We start from the raw sequence: 25,650 nt of genomic DNA on the forward strand, positions 1-25,650 counted from the left end.
GCCTAATTAGCATAAATTAGCATTTATTCGAAAACATAGTTCCATGAATTATGACTACTGTCTTTTTAAAACTCAGTTGGTCATGTGATTAAAAGATTATCGCCTGATATCACTTATTTGTCGAGCTGATTGATACTCGTTTGGTTTGTCCATAATGCTAGCCTACAACACCACTCATATCTACCAGCTCAAACAAACAAGTGATATCAGATGATAACCTAATTGTATCTCTATGTGAGTCTTGAATGTAATCAGTTTGTCTGAATATGAACTAAAAAGGTTATGAACTAAAGGGCTCCTTACCTTGGACACACTTGGAGAGATCCCTGAGATTAAAGACATAATGTGACTTGGCTGGTGTAGGTAACAGATCAGTACTCATACGTCCATAGATATCAACTGCAGCACCCACAATAGACTCTCCACATGCTCTGACACTTTGTGGGAACTCAAGTAAGAAACCTGTGATGATTGACTGTGAAACAAAATAAATAATGAAAACAGTCTTACAGTAGAAGTACATTAATAAATATGGCTCTTAAAATCTATAGAATGTTAATCATTTTGCTTAAGGTTATATAGTTTATTGAAACACATAAAGGGATTACTGATAAGTTGGTTATGCAGCTCCATGGTTATACATACCAAGGACAATGAAAATCCAGAACAAGAAAACTAATATCAAACAAACTACATACATATAATAACATTCATATGATTTGATCAACAGTTGATACTGGATATACAAGTGTTAGTGCATTTTAGTAAACTTACTATAGCAGTTATGTTAGAGTTAATTCTCTTACCTTGAAAATGTGTTTAAGACTGTACTCTGATGCACTTGGTATACACAACATAGCAAAGTGTCTGATCATACGTGGTGTTACTGGATTACGACCACCACCTGGTGGAGCACATGCTGATGATAAAGACACATCCTGACAATTGAAGAAGAAACAAATTTGTCACATTGTATCGGTAACTTGATGCACCATTTACCGGTACTCCTTTAGTAATTTTGCAACATAGAAACGTAAAATCAGTGATAAAAGATCAATTGTACTTACATGTACTTCTTTCCAAAACAGTTTTTCTCTGTCATAGAAACCGCCAAAGTCAAGGAATTGACGAAGCAGTTCTATTGGTGGTTGGGAGCCATAGGTGTCCAACTTAGGCATATTCAAATCGTCAATAAAAATTATGACACGCTTATTGGCTGGAGCACCTGGAAAAGTATGTAAAAAAATATTAGTGAGAATAATTTTAAAAAATCTGTCATGCAACTTATTATGGTAATAAGAATATAAAAAAGATGATTAAATTCTACAATTGAAACATCTGTGGCTGATTTACAGTCTAAACTTTGTCTATTTAAATATAGTGTGAAAAATGCCATGCCAGAACAAAGCACTATGTATTTATATAGTAGCATTTCAATATGTTTTAAAAACTGCATTGAAAACTAAAATACTGTATTTGCTTTATTAGAAGCAAATTTATTTTAAATAAAGTGTTAGTAAACTATCAATTGTATTAACTGTATGCCGTAAAACACACACTACTGACAGTTACCTAGGCGCATAAGCTACTGATTGAGCAAATGCAGTGAAGAATAATTTACTTTTGACAACTGTGACTTACCAATTATATTTTTTCTTCTCTTTTCCAGTTTTCCTTCAATCATTTCCTGGGTCCTATTACTGCTTGTTTGAGCTGAAAAGTTGACAAAGACTGGTACATAGGCCTCCTTGTCTTGAACATTCAGCAATAAAGCCCTTGCAATGACAGACTACGAACAAACAAAGAAAAAATGTCAAACATTTACACAAATATTGAAGAGACTTTGAAATGGGCTTTGTCGAGCACATATTAAATTCTGAGAGGTAATGATTTAGTGAGTAACAGTGGAAACACCAATTTATGATCTTAATTTTTTACCTGTAACTTGAATAGATTTTTTAAAAGCATATATGATAAAAATACATTAATGCGCATGAAACAGTTCATTATTCATTAATCCATTATGTAACATATGCTTACCTTTCCTACTCCGGTTGTACCTGTGAATAATACTGATCGTTTTACACTCAAAAACTTCTCCATCAAATATCCATATCTGACAGTGTCTGTAGTAGGTACCAGCATATCAAAGAATGGAATATCTTTATCATACTTGAATGATGGAGTAATTCTCTCCCACATATCTAAACGTTTTGTGTCAAAATCCATGTAGCAGCTCCATAAGTCACCTCCCGATGGAAGCTAAAAGACAAGGCAACATGTTACACTGGATATGCCCTGTACAATTCTGACAAATATATAAATTAAATTATTTAAACATGATTTATTCAAATTAGTCAAGTTGCTACTTTTAAATGACAGATTTTGCTAAAACATAGCAACTAAATGACTGGACAATTCAAATGTGAGATGCAGAAAAGAAAACATACCTTAGCATCACCATTATCATCAAATTGGTTGCGGACAAAAGAATCAAACTGATCAAAGCAATTCTCAGTAATATTCCCTCCAATGCACCACATGTAGCAGAAGACGAAACCAGTGCAAATGAGTGCATGTAATTTGTTAGGATCCATCTTCAAGTCTGGGCCTTTTTTACCAAATATAACAGCATCTAGCAAATCACACAGAGCTGACACTTTGGCAATATCAACCTACAGAAACACCAAGAACACATATTAAATAAGGCACGCTGTTTAAAATCATTTACAACATCAAAAGTATGTTTTTTCAACACATGTAAACACGTACCTGGCTCATAGCTTGTGTCAATTTCTTATTCACAAATTTCAAACCATCTTCAACATAGTTTATAAACAAATCCATAATATACTGATATGTTTCTTCAGTCAATTGTGACTTGTGTTTTGTCATCCAAGTTTGCACAAACGGCATCCAACCTAGATCATCAGCATCAATATACACCATACCACAACTAAAAGAGATTTAAGTGATTATGAATAAATTAGAATACAAAAACTTGCAGTATATATAGTTTATAATCAGGGAACTCTTTTAAATCATGCATACTCTAGCCTCATCACAGCACAACAGTTTTAGTTATTATCTACAAAGAATAAAAACTGAAAAACATCGCACAAGTTTGTCATATGCTAGACCTTTTAAATATAGTTGAAAATAATTTATATACACATTTATTGCCTAAAATTATACATTTGACAAGTCTAGTAAAATGTGAAGTGCAATAAATGCAACAGCTATGGTATTATGTGTCATCAAGTCACTAAATTGCACAAAGGATTATATTCAATGTACAAAGTTCAAAAAATCCAATATTTTACAGCAAGTCTCAGAAGTATTGGGGCAGCCAATTTGCAAACTCGCTAGCGAATTGGCTAACTGCTTTGGTTTTGACTAAACAATTGGCTTTCAAATCTCGCTTGCGCCGTCTTGCGGTCATGCCCACTTAAGACGTCTCTATGTAACAGTAGGGGACATTCCTCATACTTTAGGAGCTAATCAGCGATGGTCTTACAGTTGGATGGCGATTTCGCTTTGAAATATTCCAGGGAAAGTGTTCTATGCTCTACATGTCCACACAAAAATGACGAATGAGGTCGATTTTTCAGCGGTTTGCTTAATGTTACCCCAACGGATCGTTTGAGTGTGAAAGATTTGTTATTTTTCCCCTGATTTAATAGTAAGAAACTATTTTTCAAATTGTCTTAAGTTTTTAGTTTCAAGCAGTATTCAAGAAGGTTAACCTTATATAATAAATATCAGTGGATTAATCACATTTATAATATTATCACGCCAGCTGACTGAGACCATTTTCGGGCTCAAATCATTCAGGAGAATCCAGACATGTACCAGCCAGAGGATGCGTGAAAAAATTCTATGTCCCCTAATGAAATATAGACTCGCCAAGAGTGGACGCATCACAAATCACAAACTGGCACCAGCAAGATTCGAAAGCCAACCGTTTAGTCAAGACCCAAGCAGTTAGCCAATTCGCTAGCGAGTTTGCAAATTGGCTGCCCCAATACTTCTGAGACTTGCTGTATGTGAAACAGTTTTCATAAGGAATAGTCTGAGATACACATCAGACTCTTCAGTTGCTACATACTATGTAGGTTAGTTGTGTTTAGCAGGCACTCGGAAAGCAGAATTAGAACATGACAGCATTTATTGTAGTGAATACAAATAATAATTTTGACAATTAACTGCGTAATAGGTCAGCTTCTCATCAGTATAACTTGAGAACACTGTAACTTTTCAATTTGAACATCAGCCAAATTACTCTAACTTGAAAGAGCATAAAATTAAGTTTTGCAGAGAATACAAATTTAAGGTTTAAGGAGACTCAAAACTTATTACATAGAACTTACCGACTGACTGTTGCTGGTGAAGCCACTGCTAAGTCCTGCACTTCAAATAACATGTGGATTGTATTGTTTAATTTGATACGCTCACTGTTAGCTAAACATAACATTTTATTATCATCCAGTACTGTGTTCATATTTTCAATCCACAGAGCATCTACAGGTCCATCACAGACAACCCACTTATGGTCTTCACTTGTATCCTGGCAAATATAAAAGTGTGGAGTGAGTTGTTGAAGGCAGCTGTACTTTGAGACACAACATTGAACTTTATTCCATATGTTTGGTATGTACATATTGGTTGTTTTGATTCTGATCCAAAAATTAGCAATGTAGCCATACTTACTGACACATGTTTACGGATAGTCAATGCCATTAAACCATCTTGCCATTCCAAAGTAAGTTTGTTGATTTCCCCATACAGTTCACCCATTGTGATAGATTTAGGATTTAAGACATCTGTTCTTACAGGAAGGTAGTATGGGTCTTCATGCCCGTCAGCATGTAAATTGGTCAAACAATCTTTCAATGTCTAAGAATTCAGAAAAAAAAACATACAATAAATCATACAATTATATAAGCTTAAATTTATTAGCATAAAATAGCGTAAAAATCAGTCCCGAAGAGATAACTATGATAAACACGAACAATACAGACTTAAAATCACAACATGACAATCAATCGATAGATAATTATAAAAACTTATCATTAGAATAAAATAGACAAATACCTGGTACACAGTAGTTTTTCCACCTCCAGTTGGTCCAACCAACATCACACCATGGCGTACAATCATAGTTTCATACAATTGGATGACTTTACTTGCCATAGCACCCACAATTTGTAATCCTTTATCTCTCATGGCTGACTCAATGTATTCTTGTAAGACACCATAGTCATGTTCAGGAATTTCCACACCAGGAAACAGATCTGATAATATGGCCTGCAAACAAGTGTATTACACAGTTGAAGTAAAACCTGTCTAAAAATTGCGTAAACTAAATCTTTTCAAGTTCAATCCTTTTCTTTCAGTGTCAAATAAGACTGTATATAAAAATCATTTCAATTCTACATATTTTATATTCAATTGGTAAAGAAATAAATCATTATCTACAAAAAAAAATTATGCAATTTTTAATTTGAATAGGGCTAACGTCAAAACAAATTTATGTCAAATCTATGTCACAAGAATTCTTCCATACTTAGGTAGGCTGTGTTTCTCTATTTCTAAAAGATCTGCTGTTTTTAATTTACTTTCTTGAACTATGTTTGAAACTATCATGGCTCAAGTACATTTTACGGTGACTCATAATCTTGTATGATTAAACCTGTAAGCTTACCGTAAAGAGAACTGCGTCATCAGTTAAAAACTTGGGCAGATTACTGTCTCTGAGAGCTCTAATAAGTACAACATCTTCACCCAGTGTTGGATTGTCACGTTTTAAAGACCCAGCCATCACTAAGACAGACTTGACAGCTCTCATACCAAAGTCATAATGGTCCTGTTGTGATAACTGTTCACTGCATAGTTTGTACATCTGTACCATTTTACGAGCCAGGTTTCTGGAAGACTCAAAGCCCTCAGAGTAGAGTATGACCTCAGCAATCAATGCTGTAGAGATATTAAATAGGTGAGATATTTATTTTCAATACAAACTATAATATGGCAACCACAATAGCTTACAGAAAATGTTAATTATTCACTTACCATAATCAGGTACCATCATGGCAATAGGTCGGAATAATGCTTTCAAGTTATCAGGCAATTCAGTACGTCCAGCATAACCTGGATTCATAGTGATAAAGGCAGCACAACTTGCTACTAGCTTGATCTCACGTCCTTCAAACATGAAGCGTGTCAGCTAAAAAAAATGAAACCATTGGAGACAGTGAGTGAAATGCACAATATTTATTTGGATACTCTGAGATAGTTCTGGGATTGGTGGATCTAAGTATGTACAATATCTACTTACCTTTCCAGCCTTGGCATTTTTAATTGTGATCAGCTGTTGTGCAATTACAGACAACACTTCAATGTCAATACGGTTGAATTCATCAAAACAACACCAGGCACCAGACTGGGCAAGACCAGAGAAGAATCTGCCCATCATTTTATAGTCCAGACCATCAGAACAGTTGAATACCACACACTGCTTGGCCAGGGATTTTGCCAAATCTTTAGTGGTTTCAGTTTTGCCAGTACCAGCTGGACCAGCAGGTGCACCACCCAAATCAAGCTGCAAGGCTCCCATAAGACAGAGGTAACAACGATCCTGTAAGTATACAAACCAATACATTAGAACAAAGCAGTGTCTGCAATGTTTTCAGTATGACAATTTTCAGTAATTTTTTTAAATTGTCTGATACAGAGTTTTCACATCACAACATATTTCAAACCCCATGTCAGTCAAACCTGTGTTAAAGATACCCATGGTGACCACCTTTCGGCAGCAGAACTTCACAGGTAAGTGACCTGTATATAATCCCCCCCCCCCCAACTAAGCTATATTTAGTTTCTACTTTACTGGTTTGACTTTACCACAGTCATTATCCTGACTACCAAAGTGCTATTTCCTCTGTGCCAATGTTGAAGACTACCTGTCTAAACAAGCAGCCTCTCGGCTGAGATAGCTCCGCTGTTAGCAATGCACATTTCAACAAGAATTCAAAAATATAATTTTTCATCATAAATGATTGTAGTTTTTAACAAGAAGTCGAAAATATCACTTTTTACATAAAATTACAAAAATATTCATCAAAATTAGAGAATTGAAGGTATCATCATGAAATGGACAAATTTGAGAGTGGTCCATATGTTGTACCTATATATGTAATATCAAAGCAATTGGACTTGTGGTTTTTAACAAGAAGTCAAAAATATCACTTTTTACCAAAAATGATAAAAATATTCACCAAAATTAGAGAATTAAAGATATCATTACAAAATGAACAAATCTGAGAGAGGCCCATATGTCGTACCTATACATGTATATGTAATATCAAAGAAATTGGACTTGCGGTTTTTAACAAGAAGCCGAAAATATCATTTTTTACCAAAAATGACAAAAATATTCACCAAAATTAGAGAATTGAAGATATCATTACAAAATAAACAAATCTGAGAGAGGTCCACATGTAGTACATATATATGTAATATCAAAGCAATTAGACTTGCAGTTTTTAACAAGAAGTTGAAAATATCACTTTTTACCAAAAATGACAAAAATATTCCCCAAAATTAGAGAATTAAAGATATCATTAAAAAATGAACAAATCTGAGAGAGGTCCACATGTATTACCTATGCATGTAATATCAAAGCAATTGGACTTGCGGTTTTTAACAAGAAGTCGAAAATATCACTTTTTACCAAAAATGACAAAAATATTCACCAAAATTAGAGAATTGAAGATATGATCATGAAATGAACAAATCTGAGAGAGGTCTACCAAAGGCTTGTAGTTTTCAAGAAGAAGTAGAAAAAGTAAAACATTGACATGGACGACGACGGACAATCACTCATTTGATAAGCTCCGCTTGACAAAGTCGACAGCGGAGCTAAAAAAACAATTCCTTTGAGTACCCTGGGTGGTTGCTATAAATAAGTCTGATTATATAAGCAATAGCAAAATTGTCATAAATTATCTAGCCACTAATGATATTTAAATACTTCAAGAGATGTATTATCAGGAAAGAACAATTCAATTTTTAGTTTGTACTTACAGTCAAAGGTGTGATAACCAATCTTGGCTGAGCACCTAGATATTCATAACCATATATATACTGAGAAGTAGACATCCTAACAACACAATTGTCTAAATCATAATCCCAGTAGTAACGTAAATTCTTCATCCAGTCAAAGTTGTTTGCATGTTCCACTTTTGATTTCACCAAATCGGTGACAATATCTCTAGCATGCACGTCAACAGTGATCAGTGCACACAAAATGTTACGAGCTAGTTTTGGCAGCTCTCCACGTACCAATGCAGCCAACTGGTTTAGATTCTGTTAAATGAGAATATATATTGAGATATAAATATTATTTAGTGTCTGGAATGTTCAGTGTTAGTTTCAACACATATTTTTTTTAAACTTGATTGCAGGTTTATCCATTTTCCAGACATTTTAATAAAAGGTGAAATGAGACATCTACATGGGTTGCCATCTGTCTTGCAAGTGATTACCGGTACCAAGTTACCAACCTTGAAGCAAATTTGTTCAAAATCTTCCATTGCTTCTGCTCTATCAAAGTCACCTTCCAGAATTTCCATAATGTCCCGACACCACACAATTTGACTGACAGTGAGAACGACTTGAGAGGCATGAGAAACAACCCATTCTTCACGGGGACGCCTTTCATAATCAGTGAGAGCAGCTTTAGTTAGCCTTCTAAGTGATGTGACCATGGCTTCCTCTACTTTCCCTAACCAATCTTCAACATTTCCTCTAGCTTTCAGACCTTTACCAAGGCCAACTTTCTCATTTTCAGGTGACAGCATTGCTAGGATGTCATTAGCTGAAAGTTTTGCCATTTCTGCTTCAGCTGTTAACAGAAACATGATTTGATGAGTACATTTATTTAATCATAAAGTCAATTTGTATTTGGTATACATGATAATTACCTCAGAAGTAAATTCGATCAGATACACATTTCTGAATAATCATTTGCAACACACCACTAACTCATTATATTACTTTATGTTGTCCATTAAAGTATATGTAATATTTGATATTTACATGATCTGAGGCTATACCTCTAACCAAAATAATATACACATGACACGTATAGCTTTAAAAATATGCCTTCAACAGACAATGGACTTAACAGGATGTAACTGTTGGTTGAAATGTTTTATTCCTATACACTTTCTAAATTTTGTTAATTTGAAACCCAGCAATAATGAGTTTTCAAAATATGACAGTATAAATAGAACTCATACCTGTAGGAGTGGCTTTACCATCACTGGACTTTGGTACAACATCTGATCCAAATTCAAGACGTGCAATGGCATCAAAACATTTACGTAAATGTGGTTGTACAGCTTGGGGATTACGAGTCTGTGATAAAATCTCCAAAAGTTCATCATTGGATAAGAAGTAGAATCTAAAATATAAAGCAGAAAAAAATAAAATACCCATTATTGAAACACACTAAATAATGTAGATATTATGAGGTTATTACGAGGATACTGATAAGTATGCACGAAGACAGTACAGCGGGACTATCAACCGACACGCAGTACTGTGCATACTTTGTAGTATCCTCAGAATAACCTTATTGTTATACACCTATACCTCCCAGGGTAACAGATTAGAACAGTTTTAGCGAAACCCTGGTGGCAGCCATGTTTGTTTTTATTATTAGAGGATGCTTATGCTACACACGTTACTCATTACTCCTTAATATGGCAGGATTAAAATACCCTGTGGAATACCGCAAAATTAAGGCACGATGTAACTTATGGCGTTACGGTGACAGGTGTATAATAATAACTAATGTCTATTTTTCATACCTTGAAAAGACCACTCTTTTCGATTCCAAGTATGCTTCCAGACATTTCTGTATCTGATCCAACAGAGCGTTATTATTCTGGAATGTTTCTAATAAACCAGGCTGTGTAGATGCTCTGAGGGCATTGGGAAGACGATTCACTTTACGCATGATTTCTTTCCATGACTTATCAACAGTTGCAAACATCTTGGCTTCTGCTGGTAGTTGTCTCTGGATGTCTGGAGCACTGAAGATGCTTTCTAAGTACAGCCAGTTACGTTGACAAGTCAACCATTCCTCCTATAATGCAAAACAAAAACATTTGGATAAGTGGCTACTGGTTATATAAATTCAGTTCAGAGTTGAAGTTCAAGTTTGTTCATATATTAATTAATTGTAAGACAATAACACCACAAAACTATGCATGAACGCAAAATGGCAACCGTAATATTCAATGTGTAGTCGAGGTCAATGCATTCCTGAACTGACTGAGTGAAATATTTTGCGGTATTCTCATGATTTTCGCTATCCTCCTTGTAGTAACAATTTAGAAATCAATAGTTTTCATCACATGTTATTTTGTTGCAGCGTCTGATGTAAAAAAAAAGAAAGTGCTTGAATGTGGCTTTAACAATCTGAAACATCCTTCAAATGAATGGGAAATATGGTTTTTTTTTTCATTTAACAGCAAGGTCTATTGTTTTCATACTGGATGTAATATAAATTATCCTAGTAAACTTGAGCATGTATTTGTGAAGTAAATGTAGTTCACTCACACAATTTGAACAGCCATGACTCGACTACTGGGCTACAATAAAGGCCACTTATAATAATAAAACAACAAAAAGTAAATTTGATGTCTTGTGTTCATGACACAGATCAATTACAAGAATTGTAATTATAGCAAAAATATTAACAAAGAATCCACAAAACTTACCAGAGTTTCATTGAATAGCTGCAGATTCTTTGTCCAATCATCTACTCTATTTTTTATTGGTCCAACATGACGAGAGCTTGCAATTGTTGAAACATTAACAATACTATCATCCAATAACACTTGGATATCATCAGTACCACCCAAAATAAACACATCTTTAGATTCACGATGTGGCAACACTATATATTCAGTAGTCTTCCAGGCATCTTCCACCTTTATATAGAAAAAACATATTTATTATAATGTAATTTCACAAATTCATCTCAAAAACTTATTCAATGTCAGCATAGTTTTCATCAAAGGTATAGCAGCTTGATATACTCATTGCATGTGAACCATTTTTCGGAGAGACAACTTAATGCAAATTTTGTAGCAGTGAAAATTTCCTGGAATCCTTGACATAGAGTGACAGTGACTTTCGCAAAATGTTGTTTTCGTGGAAAAAAATTATAAAATCGTGAAAATTCCCAGGAATAAAAACAAGTGATTATAAATACTTAGATTGTTCTAAATCACTTTTAGAGTGGTGATTAATGCTGAAATTCATGAACAAACAACAGAGCTCATTAAACACATAATAACAAGCAAAGTTAAGGCGAGGATATTGAGGACCCGCGTATGGTATGGGACTGGCTTAAATATTGTATTAAGAAAACCTCAATAACTTTTAGTAAAGAAAAAAAAAAACAAGCAAAGTTTCATTGATATTTGCAGCAGATAAACAGATACTGGTTAAATTGTCTTCTGAATAAGGACTAATTAATAGGAAGTCATACCTTCTTGAGTAGAGATTCCAATGAAGCCTCACTAGATGCCATACCAGAGATTTCTTGGATAGCTTCTGTGTGCTTGAAAGCATCAAGTTTATCCAGCAAACCCAGAGTGAGGGGTTCTTCCGGTGTGAAATGATGGCTGAAGATATTCTCTATCATATCCCAATGTCGTTGTTTCAAAAACTGGTTTCGAAGATCTGTTACCATGGGTAGCTGTGAAAATAAAGAGAAAAAGATTGGCATATGTTTTCTGTTGTCAGGCAGATGAATGCTCTGTGCAAAGCAACAATGAAAGAGATATTCAAAATGCCTGGTACTTTCTAAAGGAATCGAGAAGCCATGAAAATAGAAATGCCCCAAAAATAAGGGGGTGGGTGCTTAGTCAAGCATAGGTGCTAAGTCGAACGAGTATGGTATGTAGTCACTAAAATTATGGCAGCAAACCAGCTGCAAGGCAGGTTAGGAGAATAGACGGATTGTATTTCAGGCTCCCTTACTCAAATCCCAGAGTAGGTCACATAACCCAGCAGCCCTCTTTATACAACAACTTGAAGTGCATACCTTTTCTCGCATACTTTCAACTCTTTCTTTGAGTTTAGGAACAACTTGATTTGGTGGTAAACCTTTCTCCAATTGATACACTGATTTGCTGTACTTTAAAACTTGTGCTGTTAACTGCTCAGGATCTAAGTTTTCAAATTCACACTGTAAACAAGAAGCATGATTAAAACACAATTGAATACAATCACAAAATCCAATAAAAATTACATGCATCAGGAAAAAGTATATGAAAAGAAGTCAAGAGAATTTGACATGAATTTTGATGAAAAGCAGTGAACATCTGAAAAACATTATGTTCAGGTAAAATATGCTACACAAAAGTAAAAATATTTTTACATATATGATATACCATGTTACAAGGATAAAGAAAATAAAATAAAAACATGGGGTGACCATACTCAGAGAACTCATAGTTTAGAGAAATCGATCAATAAAATGCAGTGAAAATACAAGGTATTTTATTGATATGTTGAAGTATTTAAAAATTGGTTTTTACCAAGGTTTTCATTAAGGTCTATCAAAATCTTAAAATGACATTTTATTTGTATTATTCTACTTTTTTCTCTTAAAAAAACAAATAGAAGGTAAACAAAAATGTTTAGCCACTGTTGACAAATACTAGTTTTGTCATGAAATATTGTCACTGCTATATGCACTACAATATACATGTCAAAAACTTAAAAGTAGCATTCTACAGTAAGTGTTGGAATGGATGAAACTTACCACAACCCACTCCTCTGCTTTCTCATCCCACTCTTTCAATGAATCCCAAAGCAATTGCTTCAGTTTCAACTCAGCATGGACTTCTTCAAGTTCATCATATTTGGTGATTTCCACTTTGAAATTCTTCTGATAGGACTTGTATGTGAAGGCTGTTTTCTGTAACTTGCTCATCTTCTCTTGCAACTTATTCAGTATAGTCACAATCTTATCACGGTCAGCATTGGCATCTAAGATCATTGGATTCTGAACAAATGGAAGATTTAAAATTTAAATTAATTTTGAAACTCATTGCGGGGTTTCACATATATCTTAATTTTCAGTGCTTTAGCCATGACATTATTAGCATATACAAAAAAAACAAATCATACCATGAAAACTCAATCAAATCATAACAAGACAATAAATTTTCCTGATTTGGCAGTCGTCAAGACTCACTTGTGATTCTTGCTTGATTTCTTTGACATCTTTGTTCAGCTCCAAAATATCTTTATCCAGAGTATTACAGAACTTATCAATATTGGCATCTCGTTCACCAACAGCTTTATCAATGGCATTTCTGACAGCGCTCACTGATGGATTGAGAGTTTGGTAGACAGCAAAGTCTTCTGGAGGTGTAGGTACAGAGTAATGATCTATCAACTCGTACATTTCTTTGACAACACCTGCTTCAGCATCCATTGCATCAATCTAGGAGGAAGACAATAGAAAATTATCAACCAGAAAGTGACATCATATTTATTATGTATTAACACACAATTGACAAGTTTTGAGTTATAGTCTGTTTTCATGCAAGAATGGAGTGCAATTCATTTTCTGGTTTGCCTGGTCCCGGTACACGGCAAAATCATTTCAAGATTGTTAGCCTCCATTAAAATATATAATTGGATTTTCTTGATGTTTATACTTCAATTTTATAGTGGGCGCAAACACAATTTGGATGGGTAACTTTCCATGAAAAGTCCTTATCAATATCCCCATCAAATTCTTCCAGACAGTTGAAAGCGACCACAAATAAGCTTCAGTTTCACAGTACAGCAATCAGCAAAGTTGTCAAGGGTTCTACTATTGAGAACATAGAATCAAAGAGAGCTAGCCAACTTACTCGTTCCTGTATCTCATCCAGGAATGTGAGACTTTCAACATATTCTATGGTAGCTGTAGGTGTTACTTCCAATTTGTACTGAGCATCTTGTGCCTCAGCAATCAGTACATCAGTTCTCATCTTAGCCAGCACTGGCAACAAATCATTGAGCACCTAGACAGGGTAAATAAAAATAACTGACATCAGTGGTGTCCAGCACACAACCTAAGATCCAAGATTCATTATTACCGTATATATCTTTAACATTCTAGGAGTGAGAATGAGTCAAGGAGATACAATGATATAGACACCTAGAAGCAACAGAAACTTGCATAATGACAGACAGTTTTATTATGATTCGTTTGAACTAATTTTAAAATTACAATCATGATATGCCATGTAGTAGAGAAAACGCATAAGAATAACAAGTAAATAGTTGTTACTAACATCCAGACACTTGAGAGGTGATGGAATAATCATATTTCTCAGATCTGCTGCATCAACAAGGAGCATACCAATAGGTCTTTTAACTTGAATAGCGAGAGAACGATTGTGTTCATCATGATGTTTCTTGAGAGACATTGCAAAGAACTGAACATCTGTTGATAAAAAGAAAGATATTGTCCAATCTGTTACCAAGTATCTCAAAAAAGTGTACCCCACGGAAACTATTGCTTGATGAGATAAACACTATTTCTGGTTTACAGCCGTTCTGAGAATTATTCGGACAGTCAGTTAGCAATATATGTTGGAACTTTGCAAAACACTTGGATCTTTTCCAATCTAGACTTGATGGCGCCGTTGTATTGGCACGCCCACAATTGGAATCATTCCATTATCTTGCAAGATGTGGGTAAAACGATGTTTTCAAAACGACACGCCTTGGTTACCATATATTAACAGGTTATATGTTGTATATGCATTCAAAGTGTTATTTTTAATTGTTATAACCATCTGAGTCCACCTGACATAGCGTAATTTACAAAACAACTCCCGAGTGTTGAGTAACTCCAGGTATTAATGAACTCGTCGTTGGCGGGAAGGCTCAAAGTAAAGTTTCTTCGCAGGACGCGCTGCAGTTTCGCGACAGTTTTGGGCCAAACTAAAAGTTGTTTTTACATTACTGGTGCTGTGAATACGTCAGGGATACACAGAGGGGAAAACTCGATTATAATGGTTTGATGGATTTTGTCAAATCAAAAGTGCCTTCCTTGATCGAATCACTTTTTCAACTGCAGTTTGAAAATGACGGGGTATAACGACCGTTATTATGTCTAGTCCATTTTTGTAACAGGTACAACTGACTAAAATGAGCGAGGGGTTGACATTTTTCGACAGATTTAAACAACACCCAACTTGTGATTTTCAAAATTACTGAAAATAATTACAATATAATTATAAAAAATAAAGAATGGTTGCTGTGAACGCACGCTAGATAATACTTACAATTCACCAAGCCTATGAAATAGTAATCCCAAACCACGCGCCCGTCACTCAAGTGGCGCCGACAAGTCTAGATTGGGCAAAGACCAAAGTGTTTTGCAAAGTTGCAAGTCATTTTGCTAACTGACTGTCCGAATAATTCTCAGAACGGCTGTAAGAATTATAATTCAAGGTAGTTGCTGGACGAAACAATCCTACCGGTACTACTCTAGATACGAAGACTATAGAATATAAAAAATTTTTGCATCTGCTTGGTGTACTTCAAAGTTACTTACCATGCTCTTCAGCTTTCAGTGCTTCAAGATCAAGGCTTTCATTTACTCTGTAGAATTCTCTGAATGGTTCAAAGGTGTCTGCATACTGGTTGGCTGCACTGAAAGCAGCACTTATGGCAGCCTGAGTGCGGAAACAGAACAGGAATTTTAATAACTTCTTTGCTTGCAAACAGGCATTGAACTTTTGATGGCACATTGGTAAATCTAGAGTATCTTGTTCAAACATCACAACAAATTATGCATACACACTGCAATGGTTCAACAGCTAGAATTGTAAAATTATGTAGTTGCCAATGAAACCCTAATCTGAGTATTTGAAATTATATCTACTAGAATATGTTGATAATACTACAAAAATAATCAATGATACTTTGGATGAATAAACTGAACATCCCTAAAAATAACTGTGTAAAATAGTTACTCACCCTAATGTTTTCAACTATTCCCAACAAATGTTTATCATCTTCAAACATAGCGCCTAGACTAGGACCTTCACCACAGGTCTTGTCTTCCACTTTATTATTAATAATCGGTCTGTACATAAAACATTAAATCATTACTACATTATATTATATTGTGATATCACATATTCAAATGCACTAAAGCAACTGGTGCCAGTGATACATGTGTTTGAGATATTATAATATTTGAGTTGCTATCCTAATTCAAATCAAAACCTCAAAATCAGCACCAACATTTTCTCATTGTAAAAAAGAGCAATAAATTATCATGTGATTGGGTTTCACCACTTGATATTATCCTGAAAATAATTGCCGAAACTTTTTCATATACAATGTGTTAATGTGCTAACAATATCTTGTGATATAGAAGGCAAGACAATGTTTCATTGCCAAAACAAAAAAGTACTGTTACATATTGGATATGCACAATTACTGCAAAATGCTAGAAAAATACTATTATTTTACTTGGAAACCATTTAATCATTTAAAAGTAAAGTAGTTTTTTATCTCCATTTCACCATGTATCCTGAAAAAATTAAAGTGATGATATTGTACTCTAATTGCCATTTTTCCAATAATCAACTGGACCTACCTTGTGAATGCATGGAAATAGGAATCAGGTACAAGATTAGCAACACTTAAAACACAATCCTGGAAGCGTTTGATTACTTCTGATAATCCTTCCTGGTAGTTGTCTACATCTGGATCAAATAGCAGCTGACTTGGTTCCAGTTGAAGTCTGGTTAAGAAGAGAGGTGGTAGTGTGTGATCCGAATCTTCTGTGATGCCAGTAACTGTGGTCGTACCAAGCATTGTAGATGTAGTAGTTGTGATAGGAGCGTCTGTAGTGGTGTCCTGTGAAGGTAAACAAAAACATGCATCAACTCAGTTCTATGCCATTTCTTGAGATATGGCTTTGTATCACAATGTTGGGAGAGAAAATAAACAACATTCAGTTATTATATCAGAATATTACAGTGTGCCCATAAATTATTAAAACAAGCTTTGCCCTGTTTGTTTTGAAAATGTTGGACAGTGTATGATAGTGGTTAGCATAAAATCAATACGCTGTGTGCCTTTTACAATTAAACTAGTTAGCTCATGAAAAACAAATCCACATTTCTGCCATTTCTTTAGTTTTGCAACAACAACCAATGCAACAGATGAGTATTCACCAGCTTGTCTTGTATTATGTGTTCTCTTGGACTCATAATATATTCAAATACATGGACATCACCTTTTTAATTCTTTTAGAATATTGATATTATTAAATAATTTTTGTTTTTCTGTTTGGTATCTAACACATTCAATGAAGAAATGTTCATTTTGATCTGCTTCTAGATTCTGTCTTCTAAAGGTGTTTTGGGTTGGGTATGTCTACCTGATAATTTTTACATACCTCTACATCATTCTCATCATCCTCTTTCTCTTCCTCTATACCTTGTATCTGTGCTAAAGTTGGGGTATTCTGTAGCTGTTCAGTTAGGTAGTTCAACAATGTAGACACAGAGTTGACAGCTAATACATGCATAGTATTCACTATCAAGTAATCTGACAATCGGATGAAACTGAAATAATCACAATATAAATATAGTATTTAGCTGAGAATATAATATCAAATATGAAGGGTTTATTTTTCACTTTTAGCAAGAGCTGATCAGAATTTTGTCCAGGAATTAAATATGTCAGTCAGTAATGTTCTAATCAGTTCAAGTATGAGACAATAAGCCATTCAAGTGGTATAAAGTACTTTTTCTCTTACAGTGGAGGTAGTTTCCTCAAACACATGTTTACAAATTGTCTGTAAAATGACTTAATAAGAGATACTTAATCTGTACCTAGAATTGTTTCATTGAACTTTCATGCTACACTTATAAAATGTCACTTGCATTTCCTCGAAACAATTAAAATTATAGGCTTCAAGGCAAATGTCTCATATCTGATGAGAAGACTGAATAATAGTATGTTATTTACCATGTAAGTCTTCTGCAGTGACTTCTTTTATTGGCTTGTTCAGTATATGTCATTTTATCTGGTGCTTCACCATAGATATCCATATCATAGTTACTCTGCATAAGATAACTAGACCCTGCTGTACCTGGAGGTATACCATCACCATCTACATGCAAAATAAAGTAAGTATTATTCAAACATTATACAGAATTAAGATCTATGATATTAATATGTAACTGATGCACCATGCATTTTTGCATACCAGTTTTCACAAGGTCTAGAGAATAATTTTATTTGGTCAATATGCTCAAGTCCAATTTACATACAGGTTCCATTAGGCCAAAAAAAAAAGTTTTGCTTTTCAGCCTAAGGAACACTGAAAAATTATGTGGTGGCGCAGTCTTTTTTTTTTTTGCATTACATTCAAATTATTTAATACCACAACAGCAAGATAATATGAGATTATTACGAGGGTACCTCAAAGTATGCATGAAGACAGTACGGCGGGAGTATCGACCAACGTGCAGCGGAGGTCGATGCAATCACGTACTGTCTGAGTGAATAAACCTTATTTTTATACATCTTTTCCTTCCAAAGATACATTGTACATCATGAGAATGACGAAATCCAAAATGTTTAGAACAGAATAAGCAAACTTCTTTGTGCGGATTCCGGTCAAACCCTGGTGGCAGCCATGTTTGTTTTTATTATTAGAGGACGCTTATGCACATAATCATTCCATATTTGGAATTTGCATTTCCTAATATGGTAGGATGAAAATACCCTGTAAAATACCACAAAATTACGACACGCTGTAACTTATGGCGTTATGGTGACAGATGTATAATAATATATAATATTTTTAATATTTATAATATAGTTCTTTCGAAAACATGAATTAAAGATTTATTTGGATCAACACTTTACCTGTACGCAAAATTGCAAAAAAAATGTGTTTGGCACAGATTTCAGACTGATGTGTACGATGACAAGAAGCAAAATCTATTTTTGTTTTGGTCTTAGAGGAGTACAGAATATTGTGTGGCATTCTGCTGCCCATTGTGATTTTGTATGTTCAAAAGCCAGAACCCATCCCACAGAATCCACAGCTTTATGAATATATCCAACAGGAAGCCATGCTCTTAAGCATGAGAGCTGCAAGCCTGATGATTGGGATACATATACCCAATTTTGTCACTACCGAGTAGACAGCAGACCACATGAGCCGGACGTACATTGTAAATGCTGAACAAACACATACATAACAATAATATTAAAGTATGTCAATTATTACCTTCAGGCATGGGGCTTTCATTGTCATAGAAATAGTCATCTGGTGTGAAACCGGCCTCTAATAATGCGGTACGACATGCACTTCGAACAACCTCCTTGACAAGATCACGGAATTCATCAAGTCTTCCAGAGACCTAAACAAAATAAACTTTGTCAGTAACTAACACAGCATCATACATACCATAAACACTAACTATTCACATTTTATTAGACAGTTGTAGACGTTTTTATAAACCTCAACAAAGGTTGTATTTTCTGATTATACACATAAATATATATAGTAATTCACTTGGCAAGGATGTGTATGTAGAAAACTAGAAGCCAAGAAAAGCACTATTTTCCTATTGCCCTTTTTCTACATACACATGCTTTAGTGTCTGTGACAAAACAGCAACAAAAGCAGTAATCAATTTCAGAGAACAAATGTAGCTTACCTCACTGAGTTGTGTAAACTGTGCTTCACTGAATTGAATCAGTGAGTATGTACGTCCTTTTTCTACCTTACACAGACCCATATCACTGATCCTGTAACACATCTCTCGCACATTCAGTAAAGCTGGACGTAAGGACTGCAAAAAACACAAAAAATTAGGTGCTTCAAACAAAAAATAATATTATTATTAGACTTTATAGAATAGAACCCTTTATAAAGATACTTAAGTTGCAGTCATCTCCCAACAGCTTGATGAGATATTAAATAAAACGATACAGTAATGGAAGCAAAAAAAACTGTTTAAATAAAAATATTATTTACTGGAAATCTTCAAATTTCCAGTTATGAACTATCACATATGTATCACACTTACTGGATTAACAATGAATAAGTTTTCCTGTAGCTTCTTTTTACAGTTGGCAATTTTCTTAGACAAGACATTTTTCCTCCACACATTGAATGCTTTCCACCTCCGGAACAGAAAGAAAGTACGTATCTGCACCAACTGCATGTAATATTTATATTCTTGTTCCCACCTGTCCAGCTCTGTAAAGTCTGTCTCCTCAGCAAAGAAGTGTGTCACACCTTTTATACTTATAGTATAATAATCTAATGGGTTGATATTCCCATGACCTACAATCCTGAAATATTATATTATTATTATTATTTTTCATGTATTGGAAGAACAAAAATTTCAAGAGTTTAAAAGCAAGATGGAATGAAATTGCTAAATTAATTTCGTTTAACTTACTTAAAGCACAAAAATTAAAAAAAAAATCGTGGGGTGGTTCTCCAACAATTTGTTTTGAGTTTCTGGGAAATTCTGAATTTCAGTGGGAAATGGCATAAAATGTTTTTGCTATGAAAAGCACGCATATGAGACTAAAAGTTCAACTTTGGTGTGATTTTAACCACCCCAAACTTACATCAATCAAGTAAATAAGCTAACATGTCACTTACATAAGCACATGCACAAATACAGGAACATAATTACAACACTGTTCCAAATTTGCACAAAATCTAGAATTTTACATTGACATTTTTTTCCCAATTATGTGAACAGAATTTCACTCCACAACAATGCCTAGTTAGAATTTTGCTTCTTAAACAGAAGAGCAAAATGTACTCACTTCAAATTATATGGGTGATATTGAATAGATGATTTTGGTACTGCTGGTGTCATGTACATAAATCCTAGTTTGGGTCTTTCTCTGACTAATCTGATTATTTCTTCCACATCACACAGTCCATCTTCTATGAACTCTTCAGCTGGTTTGGCAGTGGGTACAGGCACAGTAGCACCTGTAGCATGTATCTTACCACGAGGTGTAGCAGGTTTAGGTTCTTTTGGAGGAGAGGGTGCTCTCAGAGCTACTTGCAATGATTCCTATTTGAAGAAACAAAAAGATTACATAATGTAGTTGAACAATATATGAACTTATTTATTTTCTTCCAAAAATGAAAAATAGTTTTACAACTTACACTTTTTTTTGAGATGTAACACTACTGGTAATATACTTTATAAACTTACCTGTTTTATTTTGAGACTTTCTGGTAAATCGGGTAGTGGTGATATTGTTGAAGATCTCTCTAGTGGTTCAACTGATGTTGATCTCCTCTTTTTAGCTACAGGTTCATCTGCTGAAGTTTGACGTCTCTGTAATGCTAGCTCCTCAGCAGCTTTTCTACGAATATATTCTGGTTGGTTTCTTTCCTGAAATTTTGCAAGTCCAGGCTGGAAAGAAGAAGTACATTACAATAAATTGATATGCAGTAGCCAGTTAAAGTGAGAGGGCCGTCACCTGTGTACATGTGAGAATTGAGTCCCAAGCGATGATAACAGTACATGCTAAAAATGCAACACTTGTTTGTAAACAATAACACACTATGGCCATCTGACGCATGTGCATGTGACGACTCCCTCGCTTTAAAACGACCACCTATTTAGTATATATCGCCAAGTTTTTTTGCTTTTAACCAGTAAGAAACAAAGTACCGGTAATATATATGGCTTCCCAATTTTGTTGTGTATATCTTCATATCTATTTTGTCTTCTTTTTTTTTAAATGAAACAAAATGTACACATTTGTATATCTAAGTGAAGATATATATGCAATAAAAAAGTTAGATTGCAAATTTTTGCACTTCATTTGGTTAAAAATATTTAGGTAACATACAGAAAATCAAGTTACATTACTGGTATATATAAACTGATTTTAGTTTTTAGTTAATTGAAGTGCAAAGACAAGGTGTAGTATATTTTGTTAAAGGGTTAAGGCTAATCTCACAACAAATTTACTTTATGGATTAAAATTACAATGGATAAAAAAAGATGGATTAATTTTGTAAATAACATAAACAATAGTGTCCCATGATTCTTTGGTACAATCCCTGGGATTGGAAGTTTACCCTTTAAGACATGCTGAACATACGTTGTTTTTACTAGATTTTATGCACTAGAATACAACTTTCATGAAATATATTTAGTACTAGAACCCAATTACTAATTTTAACACAAATGATATGAGTAACAATCATAAAACAGTACTTACCAGTGGTTCTAATTTTGGTGCAGCAGGTTTTGATCTAGTAATACTCTGTGCTGGAGTAGGCCTTATAGGCCTTAAAGCTTTAGTATTGAAGCTAATTTGCCTTGGTGCATAGGAGTAGAGTCGGCTTTTCAATTTGTCTGCATCCACTCCAGGAAGACCAAATTCCTGACTGTCATTCATTGAGTCATTCATCTCTCGTCCTGGGCTGACTCGAGGACGTTGCCCATTAATTTGGGCCATTTTGTGATAATTATATCTAGGAAACAATAATAATTTATTTAAACCAAGTATAAATATGATATTTATATTTGATAAGTTATCAAAAAAAAAAAGATCTTGAGATGAAAATAAAACATGCACACAGCTAGGAATGGATTAGACTGGCAAAGTCGGGACTTCTTTTTTGTTTTACAAAAAGAAATAATTAATTGTTCTTTTATTCCTTTTAGTGTGATCGCTAAAATTAACCTGACCGCTAAAGAAATCCCGACTGGACGCATCTGCGAGCATTTGACTGATCATGATTTTATTGATTATTCATGAGTGGGTGTGTGAAAGTAAACGTGACTTTCGATTCGATCGCAAAGATGGATACTTTAAGTGCAACGGCGATACTTTCATCCATGTTTACTGAAAACAAGTCAATTTAAATGTCCAATGTATACAAGTAGTCACTGTAATCACTGGAGTGATTCCGCTCCGGTTTTCACTCCAACGCAGGGGGTCGCCTGCAGATGTGTCCAGTCGGGATTTCTTTCTCGGTCATGCTCGTTTTCGCGATCACGTTAAGAAGGCTAAATTAACAATTAATTATGTTTTTTTGTAAAACAAATAAGAAGTGTCGACTTTGCCAGTCTAGGAATAGATCATAACCGAAGTCCCAATTAAAAAACAAAAAAATCAATATTATGAAATAAAATATGTACAGGACATTGACGATATAGGTATGTTGTTGGTTGTCGAAGTCAATATATCTGATAGACTTCGGCAACCAGGCTCATACCCAATAAATAAAACCGAATATAGAACAAGGTAAATAATAAGTTCAATCATGGAGCTAATCTCCATGGTTAAAATCATACCCATATGCCCAGAGAAAATATGTACTTGACACGACGTTGCAAAATATTCACATTTATCGTTATTTTGTAGAATTTAAAGCTGTCTCTATTTGAAAAATTAACGTTCTCTATTAATATGTTACCATGAAACATACAATTTCAAAATATTCCAAAGACTCTGTGTGGAACAGATCTGGCGAGTAGAAACCTGATCAGTGTCTCGTAACATGGGACGGTTTGTTTACAGCTTCGCGAAAATATGCAGAAAGCCAAAGTTACCATCAATAGTGGTTGTCATTCCCATATAAATAATGGCCTGGAGACTTGTATTTCATCACACAGAATATGTACCCCACTTTAGTACTCTTTGGCCACAATCGGGGATGCGGTCGCTTGTCAACAAACGGCAGCTCGGTCGACATTTGAGCTGAAGTGACGTGCAGACGATCCCAACAGAAACATGGCACGCCGATCCTTTCTAGGCAAAGGATCGACATTAAAATACAATTCAAGTCTGAGGCTCACCTGTCAAATGCTCAAAATAATGGCATATATTCACTGAACTATTGAACACTGGAGAAAAGTGACAATTTTTCACAACGCAAAACTTCAGCTCAACTCATGTAAATGGCCGCCATATTGGTTTGTAAGGTTTACATCTCTTGGCAACAATACCGATATTTGTCGAAGATAACCGACTTCTGTCGTCGGCTCATTTGCATTAGAAAGGGCTGCTCGCATTTTTAAACCAATGATGACAACTTTCGTAAAGACAAAATCATCTATACCTTTTACCACATGATGTCGCGCTATAATATGCTCTGACTAGAAAATAACAAAAACAACACACAGAACGTGGTATATTGAAACAGTACAATGGAACCCACACGCTAAATCACTATTTGTTATGAATTCCCCCTTTTCGGAGATTTAATTTTCAATATTCAGAAGTGGGCACTTCTAATTTTTGGTGGCTTGAAAGATCGAATACCAGGAAAAAACCCGAATTCTCAGCTTTTGACACTCTAAAATTTCCGTTGCTCCATTTTCGAAAAATGTTCTTCTCAATGTTCTAAATCCAATAGGGCACGCCACACGTTAAGATGGAAATGCGGAGCTTACTGACCGATATTTATTTACTTGTTATCTTCAATTTAACATTAACAACCGGTAAGTTGAATATAATTTTGCTCATAGTGGCTCTAGTCGTTTACTTCAGAGATGATCTCATCTCAACATCGATTTTTCAGCAGCAATGTCGTGTTTGAACCAGGTTTGAACGACGTTCGCACACGACCGCTAACTGCAGCACCCCGGGTATCGCGAATACACGAATCGCGTGTAATAACTATGTCGCTTCAGTAACATAGTTATATACTTAATATATGAAATATGTTTTTGAAATTTATTTTCTCATTCCTCAGTTAGTAAGATTACTGATTTCTCCACATTGGACTGATTTGCATCCAAATTTGGGTTCCGAGAATAGTGAAATAGTTTTTTGAAATGCCCATGGCACCGTGACTACTTCAAGTCGTTCAACGGTTTATTTTACGATAACTACTGTTTCCATTAATAACAAATACATGCGTATTAGATGGTATTTTGACAACATTCATGGAGCTCCATGCTTACACAAATGATAAAACAATACATTACCTGTATTTTTTGCAATAGTTGGATAATTAAAGGGCGGTAGTCGTCGAGCCACGCATGCGCGAGATAGTATATGGGTCTCCTATAAGCAAAGATGGCAACTTTACAAATTGAAATGACGTTACCAAACTTCAATCAGGTATTTTTGTTAGGTGATAGGAAGGTATCGAAGGAGTCACCGGCGGTAATTAGTGAAAGTCGCGCCCAGGTCAAACCTCATACTTGCGATTTGTATTAGAAGAGCGCATTGGATTGTGGGAAAATCATTTTTTTATCAACACAGATGTCGCACATGCGCAGCGTGACGACCACCGCTTTTTTAAAAATTTCAATCATGTGACAATCATATGTCCTATTAATAAGAAAAAACTTTCATGAGTAGTATTATTTGGCATATGTACGCAAGTATTACTGGCGATACTGAACTGGTTAAGATAACAATGTGCATATTGACTGTTGTTTTGTAATTTACTTTCAGCGTAACTAAAGTATTTCCTCCATCTTTGTAAATATTCATAAATTTCATAATTCAAATTGAAAGAAGAGGTTTTGATTGAATAACACTGAAACATTTACGAATGACGTCGCACTGTGC

The 25,650-nt window shown here is 34.8% G+C and overlaps 1 protein-coding gene across 1 annotated transcript in view; it reads right to left on the reverse strand.

Moving 5' to 3' along the window:
• LOC100370243 (dynein axonemal heavy chain 6) overlaps window positions 1–24,063 on the reverse strand; it is a 47,522-nt gene extending 23,459 nt beyond the window's left edge. The window contains exons 1-36 of the mRNA XM_085495180.1: window positions 23,925–24,063; window positions 22,339–22,594; window positions 21,318–21,521; window positions 20,917–21,173; window positions 20,160–20,427; window positions 19,788–19,922; window positions 19,355–19,487; window positions 18,082–18,226; window positions 17,507–17,675; window positions 16,700–16,962; window positions 16,072–16,180; window positions 15,647–15,767; window positions 14,376–14,527; window positions 13,950–14,102; window positions 13,283–13,534; window positions 12,848–13,090; window positions 12,125–12,268; window positions 11,567–11,776; window positions 10,791–11,003; window positions 9,876–10,153; window positions 9,303–9,466; window positions 8,565–8,905; window positions 8,086–8,367; window positions 6,338–6,637; window positions 6,073–6,226; window positions 5,705–5,976; window positions 5,095–5,307; window positions 4,711–4,896; window positions 4,371–4,567; window positions 2,773–2,956; window positions 2,451–2,675; window positions 2,041–2,262; window positions 1,642–1,789; window positions 1,068–1,225; window positions 807–938; window positions 304–475 (exon numbers count right to left, since the gene is read on the reverse strand). Of these exons, the coding sequence (XP_085351306.1) occupies window positions 304–475; window positions 807–938; window positions 1,068–1,225; window positions 1,642–1,789; window positions 2,041–2,262; window positions 2,451–2,675; window positions 2,773–2,956; window positions 4,371–4,567; window positions 4,711–4,896; window positions 5,095–5,307; window positions 5,705–5,976; window positions 6,073–6,226; window positions 6,338–6,637; window positions 8,086–8,367; window positions 8,565–8,905; window positions 9,303–9,466; window positions 9,876–10,153; window positions 10,791–11,003; window positions 11,567–11,776; window positions 12,125–12,268; window positions 12,848–13,090; window positions 13,283–13,534; window positions 13,950–14,102; window positions 14,376–14,527; window positions 15,647–15,767; window positions 16,072–16,180; window positions 16,700–16,962; window positions 17,507–17,675; window positions 18,082–18,226; window positions 19,355–19,487; window positions 19,788–19,922; window positions 20,160–20,427; window positions 20,917–21,173; window positions 21,318–21,521; window positions 22,339–22,578 (7,039 nt within the window). The 5' untranslated portion in view covers window positions 22,579–22,594; window positions 23,925–24,063. The remainder of the gene's footprint in view (window positions 1–303; window positions 476–806; window positions 939–1,067; window positions 1,226–1,641; window positions 1,790–2,040; window positions 2,263–2,450; window positions 2,676–2,772; window positions 2,957–4,370; window positions 4,568–4,710; window positions 4,897–5,094; window positions 5,308–5,704; window positions 5,977–6,072; window positions 6,227–6,337; window positions 6,638–8,085; window positions 8,368–8,564; window positions 8,906–9,302; window positions 9,467–9,875; window positions 10,154–10,790; window positions 11,004–11,566; window positions 11,777–12,124; window positions 12,269–12,847; window positions 13,091–13,282; window positions 13,535–13,949; window positions 14,103–14,375; window positions 14,528–15,646; window positions 15,768–16,071; window positions 16,181–16,699; window positions 16,963–17,506; window positions 17,676–18,081; window positions 18,227–19,354; window positions 19,488–19,787; window positions 19,923–20,159; window positions 20,428–20,916; window positions 21,174–21,317; window positions 21,522–22,338; window positions 22,595–23,924) is intronic.
• Window positions 24,064–25,650: the final 1,587 nt, after the last annotated feature.

Source organism: Saccoglossus kowalevskii, chromosome 21, assembly GCF_978046115.1.
Source record: "Saccoglossus kowalevskii chromosome 21, keSacKowa6.1, whole genome shotgun sequence".
Taxonomy (NCBI): domain Eukaryota; kingdom Metazoa; phylum Hemichordata; class Enteropneusta; family Harrimaniidae; genus Saccoglossus; species Saccoglossus kowalevskii.